At 46.2% G+C, this 8,303-nt stretch overlaps 1 protein-coding gene across 5 annotated transcripts in view; it reads left to right on the forward strand.

Moving 5' to 3' along the window:
• Positions 1-5,921, forward strand: part of Glis3 (GLIS family zinc finger 3) — a 442,586-nt gene extending 436,665 nt beyond the window's left edge. For all 5 annotated transcript variants that reach the window (XM_048438769.3, XM_085693756.2, XM_048438771.3 and 2 more), the window contains 2 exons: positions 743-925; positions 1,713-5,921. In XM_048438769.3, coding sequence (XP_048294726.3) covers positions 743-925; positions 1,713-1,849 — 320 coding nt within the window. In that variant the 3' untranslated portion in view covers positions 1,850-5,921. The remainder of the gene's footprint in view (positions 1-742; positions 926-1,712) is intronic.
• The last annotated feature ends 2,382 nt before the right edge of the window (positions 5,922-8,303 follow it).

An 8,303-nucleotide genomic window follows, 5' to 3' on the forward strand; every position in this document is an offset into this window, starting at 1 on the left:
ATTATGTCTTTAAAAGCATATTACACGCTCTGAAAGTGATCCATTGATACACATTATCATGAAGCCAAGAGAGAAAGGGGAAAAGTGAGGAATCGGGGAGGATGTAGAGGCTCATCGAAAAGAACCACATGGGAACACAAGGAAAATACCATTGAGTAAGAGCAGAAATGAAGGGGAGAGATGACATAACGCAATACAGTTGTCCTTAGGTTGGTGGGGAGTTTCAAGCATTTGGGATATCTTTCCTCATTTCTTTTATCATAGTATTTTTTTTACTTTTGGTTTCCAGTTTCCTCTTTAGCCACAAGGATTGGAAACAGTAATAATGAAATAGAATATAGTAGACCCATGTGTAGGGTGCTAGGAACCTATTTAAAACCACAAGGAAGACTGAAGTGTTGGAAAGATGGATAGATTGGTCTATGCTAGGCTATGTTTGTATTTATGTTGGGCACGATCAAGGGCCTTGTGCAGGGTTTCAGTCGGACGTGGAAATGGACTGAAGTGGGGGTAAAGATGCCAAGATGCCTGCAGAGCCCGGTGGGAGGGCTTGGATGAGACCATTTCTCCCTAGAGTGATCACAAGCCTTGAAAGCAGCTCACCCAAAAACTTGTAGAGACGACTTCTCAGGTTCTCTAAGATGCCAAGGCATTTTGTCAAATCAGTCCGACTCGGTGAGGCTCTTCCTGGATGGGAATGGTTTCTGCCCTCAAGTTGCTCACTGCCATGCTTCTGTTTCAGGGTTTTATGGCCAGCTGCAGACCTTCTGCCCCCCACATTACCCGGATTCTCAGAGAACTCTGCCACCCAGCAGCTCCTGCAGTATGGTACCTGCCTTTGAGGACTGCCTGGTCCCTACGTCCATGGGTCAGACCGGCTTTGATGTTTTTCATAGAGCCTTCTCAACACACTCAGGCATTACAGGTGGGTGTCTGTGACTTGGCCAACATGAAGACAAGCCGGGTGCTTTTCCAGTTGCTGCCAGGGACAGTGTAGAATTCAGTACAACTTCTCGTCTTCACCTTCTGCCCTGGCTCTCACCCCTTTGTCCATCTGCACAGGGGCCAGTATTTCTCCCCCAGGCTGCGGCAGTTCCTGCCAGGGTGCCTTGCCAGTTCACCCTCTCACCTGTACCATTCTACCCATTTGGCATTGCTTGCTAACCCGAGTGATCAGTTATGGCACTATCCTTCTAGAGTATCTTAGCCATATGCAGCCTCGTCACCTGTCAAGCGCCCTTCTCTGCCACAGCATTAAGGCTCACGATTATCTAGTCAAGTTCTCTAGACCTGGCCGCTCAGACTTGCCCTTCATCTTACCCTTATTCTGTCTTATACTCACTTTCCTGATCCCACGTGTCCCTTCTTCTCTGCCTTAGCTCTGTTTCCTCCTTCTGGAATATTCTTCCCTTACGTCCCCATCTGTAAATCCCATTCTTTCTCTTGACTCAGCTTTCCTGTTGTGACCCCCTCATTCCATCCTAAAACACTTTTTACTTCTCCTGAGGTCATTCAGCTTCACCGTCAGCGGAGGTTTTGTGTTAAGGCACATCCATGCAAGCTAGTCTCTTCCTTCTACCATTCTGTTCCTCAAGGACACACCTAGGTCCCACCAGCATCTGTAGGTAGCATGGGTGTATTGTGTAGCCACTGGACCTGCATAGCGCAGGAACTGACTGACTGACTGACTGTCTGTGTTCCTTCTCTTCCAGTGTACGATTTGCCTTCAGCTTCCTCCAGTCTCTTTGGGGAATCTCTCCGCAGTGGCCCCGAAGATCCCGCATTCTTGCAGCTCAGCGCTGTGGACCGCTGTCCTAGCCAGCTGTCCTCCGTGTATACCGAAGGCTAAAAGACTCCGCAGGTCTCTACTGCACGTCCAGGACCTTCGAATCGCTCATCACCTCTTATTTTCATACTCTCACAGATGTGTGAAGGATGTCAACCAAATCCATGGAGCCAGTAGGGTCATGTGGTCTCTGGAAGGCGGGACTGGATGGTCGGTTCTGACTTTTCAGAAATGCCTGTGCCTCTCCCATTTTTCCTCAGTTTGCTGGGCCAGGTGACAAGCAGGAATGTCTTTTCAAAGGGAATTTAAAGTCTCACTTTTTAAAGATACCTGTCACTTCCTGCCTGTCAGCTCAAAAGACACCAATGAATGTGTCCATGAATGGGTTGACCCTTGCTGAAGGCTCGGAAGCAGGAAGACTGCCCAGTCCCCAGAGGCCAGATGTGCCGCCTCGCCCTGTTTTCCCTCCTGGCTGAGTGACACACAGTCGTGGACAGTGAGGGATATCCACGTCCAAAGCAGGTGTGGCTTAGACTCTCTCAAACTCTGGCTTCAACATTTGTCTTACGTAGCCCATGCTAACTGTTTGCTCCTAAGTTGCTCCTCCAGTGGCAAAATAAGGTTTTATATTTGCCGACCTACTTTGTTTTTGAACTTTAAAGACTTGCTTTTTACATCTACTTTTAAAGGAAAAATATTTAAAGGTTTGTTCATTTGTTATAAGTCAATACTGTTTTAATCACCCCAGCTGCGTGTATTTTACCACAGCCGTAACTCTTCCTGGCCTAATTTTGCAGTTTAGCAAAGGTTATCTGAGGGAAACAGAATAGTTGTGTGTGTGCGCGCACACACACACACACACACACACACACACGCACACACACACACACACACACACGCACCCCTCCTCCGCCTGCCTCCCTCCAGGCTTGTTACAAGAACCCTTAAGTGCTGTGTATGGTGGTTTATTCCTCTCACTCCAGCATTTGGAAGGCATTCTGAGTTTGAAGGTAGCCTGGTCTACACAGTGAGTTCCAGACCAGCCAGGGCTACATCTTAAAAAATAATAATAGCTTTCGCGTATTGATGGCTCAATGACTCCACCCTGAAAACCGTCTTGTGTGATGGTTTGTGCATTGCCTCTGCTGTAGTGCTCTGCCCAGGACAGACCAGGAATCATGAGAGCTGGCACACACTGAGGCTTGCATGTGGCTTTGCTCAGAAACCAAGCCAAGCGCCCCTGTGGTCCAGTTATTTTCTGTGCCTTCTGCCCAGTTCCTTCCAGGGTTCCATTCATCTGTCCGTCTCCTGTGTTCTGCCCTTCACTGCATTTTCACGTCCTCTCCTCCTTTTCCTAACTGTGTTTCTGTTGTACCGGTTTCACCAAATCCTGTCAACTCTCGGGAATGTTCACAGAAGGTAGACTCAAGAAAGCAACTCTTTGGAACTCATCTTTGAAGGCCTGGAATTTTTTTACAAAGCACATAGCCTTTTTGTGTTAAGCCTAAACACGACATCATTTTCCAGTGACTCTTAGAAAGGTACTTTAAAAGAGTCTGTGTCCTAGGGCAAAGGCTGTACAAATAAGCCAAACTCCAAAAACCTGGTCAGTTCCAACATTCTGGTTCACTCATATTTCAGGATTTGTTTGCTCCCTAAAAAAATGTTTTTTTAAATGGAACTGGAGTTAAATTCTTTATGAAACTGGGGTCACTGTGACCTTAAATAGCTCAGTGTCTGGGGGTCCTGAGACTGCTTGTGCCCTAATAGACAGGCTTGTGAGTCTGGCCCCAAATCAGAAGAGTTCCACCTCATCCCATGCTTCATTCCGGATGCCACTGAATGGGGTAGATAAACAACCTAGTGTGGGTTCTGGTTTCACAACCTATTGCTTGTTCTGGTGTTGCTGAAAAGGCCATTTCTAAACTTGGGTAGATGTCTAAGTCATAAGATCTTGAGTTCTCTTGGGTCTTCTGAACATTAAGGAAGAAGGCACATCAGGCTACCTCCACAAGTGAGCTCTCGGGCTGCTAAAACCACCACCCTTATAGACCTGGTGGGTCATTACACTTGGGCTAAGCAAGAACACGCTTACAGTAACACTGACTTACTTGGTAGCGGCCCTCATTTGACTTCTGTCACATTCTAGAAAGAAAAGGAGACCCTACTCTCAAGGGAAGCTTCATTCAGTTCTTAAACTTTTTGCAAGGCATTCTAGGCATATTCCGTGTGGGTGATAAGGAAAGAACAAACGAAAGGCTCTTGTCCGCTCCACCTTGTGAAGTTACATGAATAGGAGGAGCATCATAGAAAGAAACAGAAACACAGGGCCATACATGACCTCTCCCCCTGTGGTGGAGATGTGGGCTTGTGAGGCAGGCTCTGGATTCATGGTGGCCTCCCGCATGGCGCTATTCCTGTCCTGGATCACCTAGAGGGACCTGGTGTCATCAAGGCCTTCTTACTAGGTCATACATCCAGTCTCTGCTCTATAGTCAGCCGTAGAAGGACATTCTTGCTGTAAGAAAGAAGCATGCTTAGAGCCAGGTCCATTGCAGCCCTCCTGAAGGCCCTCGGTGTATTCCTGATAGCCACTGGTCTGCAGGCAGGACCTAGTGACATGTCACATTCAGGGTCCTTCACATTGTACAAGCTGTCTATCCTTAGGTTCCAGAATTTCTCTTTTAAAGCAGTGAAAATAGAGCTTACAAAACACAAATTATTCCCTTCCATCCCTGGGCCCTTTAGTCCTGATGGGTAGCCATTTTTATAAACATCCAAATGGAAATCATCATTTCCCTTGAAAAACAAAAACACAAACAACAAAAACTAGTGCTTGTGAAAACACACATAGCCCAAATCCGATTATCCTATTAACAAGACAGATCGGTATGCCTAGAGACACTTCATTGCTTCATCCATTGCCATGACTCCCTAAAGGGACTGCATTTAAGTGTCACTTGTAATTTACGCTCTGATCATCACTTAAAAACTGTTTAAATATCTCATGGCCCTGAGAGGTACGGTCTCTTATGCGGATCTACACCATGGCCCAGCTGATTTTCAAGTGGACAATTAAGTGTGTGGCAGACCACAGGATAAAATTCCCGATAACAGTGTTGGTCATGTTCAGTTCAAGTGACCAACTGGCCAATGTTCTAGTTCACTAATACAAGCTTGGGACAGGGCTAACCAGCCTCCCTGTCACAGAACTCATCCCCCTCCCCACCCCCTGATTGTCTGGAAGTATTGACAATAGCCTCCGCAATGCTCAGTTTTATTATTTGGTGTTTGATTTGATGTGACTGTTTAGACCCATGTTGTTACTGCTGCAGATAGAGTAACAGGGCAAGAGAAGAAACCCAACTCATTGGATAAAATGGGGAGTGTAAAACTGAAGAGATTTATTTTGTACAGACAAAGAAGTGTCCTCTGTAATGTTGCTGACACAAAGCACTTTGGAGGGAAAACGTGGAAGTCTGTTTCCCATAAATCACGCAAGCCCTTGTACATTGTTATATATATACTCACGTAGAGAGAGGCGCTGCGACGCTCGTGCTGGATGGGGCCGGCTGGGGTGGAGAGCACATCTGGTGCTGGTTGTCGGAAATCTTTTGAGGAATTAGGTACACTTTTTTCTATTAATATGTATAGTTTTGCGATTTGTCACAGTTATGTTTCATATAATCATAAGTTATTTTGTCTTGTTTCATGAAGTCCTTTTTTTATGTCAAAAGCAAAAAAATGAAGGGATGGTGTACTTGGCGCAGAATAAAACTGGAACTTAGAGGATCTCCCCTCCTGCCTGAAGCACTCCTTCAGCACCGCGACTTTGAAACAATGGCAACCAGTGTTGTTTGTTTGTTTGTTTTATTGTTCTGTTCTGTCGCCAGCCTCCTCTGTATTGGGGACAGTAATTATAATTAAAGGCAGATGGGGGGAGGGGGTCCAAGGCCAGCTTGAAAACGCCGCATCGCTTTGGGCCAGAACTGAAGCCTGGATTTAATTATAGATATGAGGACGAAATGGCAGTAAAAATGAATGTCTCCCCGAATCCTTTACATGTTGGGAGTGTCCATAAATAAAACATGAAGTTTTATTTCATCACATTTAATTAAAGCTTTTATACATGTTTTATTGGTTATTCTATTAATCCACTTCACAAACTGGATAAATGTGTGCGCGGGCTCGGAGTTTATTTGTGCCTTTTCAGCGGAGCACTGCATCATGCTCCAGCAATGCCTCTGGGGCTTGCTACCCCAGGTGCTGGGCTTCCAGTGTGCTGCAGCTGGAGGGAGTGGGTTTTCAGCCCCGTTCTTCTAAAATCTTTTGGGGAGGACAGCACCATCAGCCTCCAAGGACTGGGGGTTGAAATCCCTGGTGCCCCGTGGGGACAGTGGGTCCTGCCCTGGTGCTCTGCTCTTGGAAGGCCACCTAGTCCTTTGCTGTACTGTGGTGCCTTTATACCACTGATTCGCAACCTGTGGGTCGCAGTAGCCTGCATATCAGATATTTACATTATGCTTCCTAACAGTAGCAAAATTTGCAGTTACGAAGTAGCAGTGAAATAATTTTATGGTATTAAAATGAAGGTGTGAAAGGGTTGCGGCATAAGGAGGTTGGGAACCACTACTCTGTAGCCATGCATCAGGGAGAGTAGCCAGGACGGTTTGGCACCCACAGCCTACTAGTCAAGCATAGGCACTTACGAGGGTCACTACACAGCTGGGAGGACTGGCACCTACCCGCAGTCTCCACACTTAGGAGGCAAAGGCATGGTTGTGAGTTTGAGGCCAGCCTGGGCTAAATAGATTGTGTTAAAATCAAAAGTAAATTCTTCTGAGGAGCCTTTGTCCAAAAACTAAAGAGTTATTTTAAGGGTACCTAGGCAATGACTGGGTACCCTGTTGGGTTCCTTGACATCAGAGAGTGGGCACTGACAGAATGTAGAAATTTCTCGGCTCCCTCAATCAACAGTTGCTGTGAATGTGACTTGTTCCAATCCCCAAGGGAACGGTTGGGTGTAACACGATTAATAAAAACCCAGAGGCAGATCCTGGGGTTCAACCTGAAGGTCAGAAAACCATACCGCCAACTACTGACTCTTACCTCTACCTCAGTCTGAAATGGCGACCCTGCCTCCAAGAATCTCAGAATGAAACTGAGAGCTATCTCCTCCCATCTTATATTCGTCTCTAGGGTTGGGATTAAAGACACGCACCACTACTGCCCAGTTTCTATGGCAAGCTAGTGTGGCTACTGGGATTAGAGGTGTGTGTCACCACTGCCTGGTCTGTAAGGCTAACAAGTGGAGCTGATTTACTCTCTGACCTTCAGATAGGCTTTATTTATTAAAATACAAATGAAATATCACAACTGTTAAGGAGTAAGTGGGAGAGTTAGTGGAAGGCAAATCCCATGTGCCAACAATGTCATTTCTCTGCCCCGAAGTCAAGGATGCTCAGGTACAAGGTGTTCGTTGTAGTTTTTTAGTAGTTTCCAACTAGAAGTGACTCAACTACCCGCTAATAGGAAAATGAACCAGTGAGCCTTGCCACGATGATATAATGAATGAGGTACCACGAAGGGGGGCGGTGATAAGACTGGAGTCCCACACCGCAGCCTCCCAAACCCGATCAAAAAAAGAGAGACCACTCAGTGCGGCTTTATTAACGGCTACTTCAAAACAAGCAAAATTCAATTCAGTTCCGTAGTTTAGGTGGTAGTGCTACTCAGAGCAGCAGGGAAGCCATTGCCACAAATCCTGACGGGGAAAGGCTCTTGGGACCCAGAGCTGCTGAGAGAGAATGCTTCATCCCTTTGTCCAAGTGCTGGGGTACCCAGGTGTGTGCTTTACAGTTATCTTACTGTGCCTCTATATTTTATAATTTTTACTTCAGAAAACAGAACATGACATCTTTCATCCCCTACTCCTAGGCTGGGCAGACTGCTTCTGCAAAGAGCCACATGGTGCATATTTTATACGTGGAGGGCTCCATGGTCCCCCTTTCACCCACTCTGCCACTGTAGTTCAAAGCTGCTGTAGACAGTGCAGACAGGCATGGCAGTGTTCCCACAAAACTTTGTTGATGGATGCAAACTCTCGTTTTTAGATATCCTTATTTTTTAAGTTCAACTATTTCAAACATTATTTTAAAAAGATATTCTTAAAAAAAAAGGTATTCACGCATTGTACCAAAACAAGGGACAGTGGGCAGCAGGATTTGGTCCGTGGGCCGCGGTGGACAACCCTTCCTCGGCTGAAAGAGGGTCTCCAATCTATCCCGTAAATCTCCACTCAAAGGAAGCTGCAGACAGGAGCCGTTGTGATCCTTCTTCAGCTACCTACGGTCCCGTTCCTGGAGGGAATTCATGAGTTCTATTGATTGAGCTTTTCTTTGTTTAGATCTTGGGTTCTGCTCCCCGGGATACAGATGAATGCCGAGAGCCCCGAGTGCCATTCCACTTTATCTCTGGATTTAACATTTTTAATAAAAGCAACTGGGCATACAGAAAT

The sequence above is a fragment of the Myodes glareolus genome, chromosome 7, assembly GCF_982192425.1.
Source record: "Myodes glareolus chromosome 7, mMyoGla1.1, whole genome shotgun sequence".
NCBI classification, from domain to species: Eukaryota; Metazoa; Chordata; class Mammalia; order Rodentia; family Cricetidae; genus Myodes; species Myodes glareolus.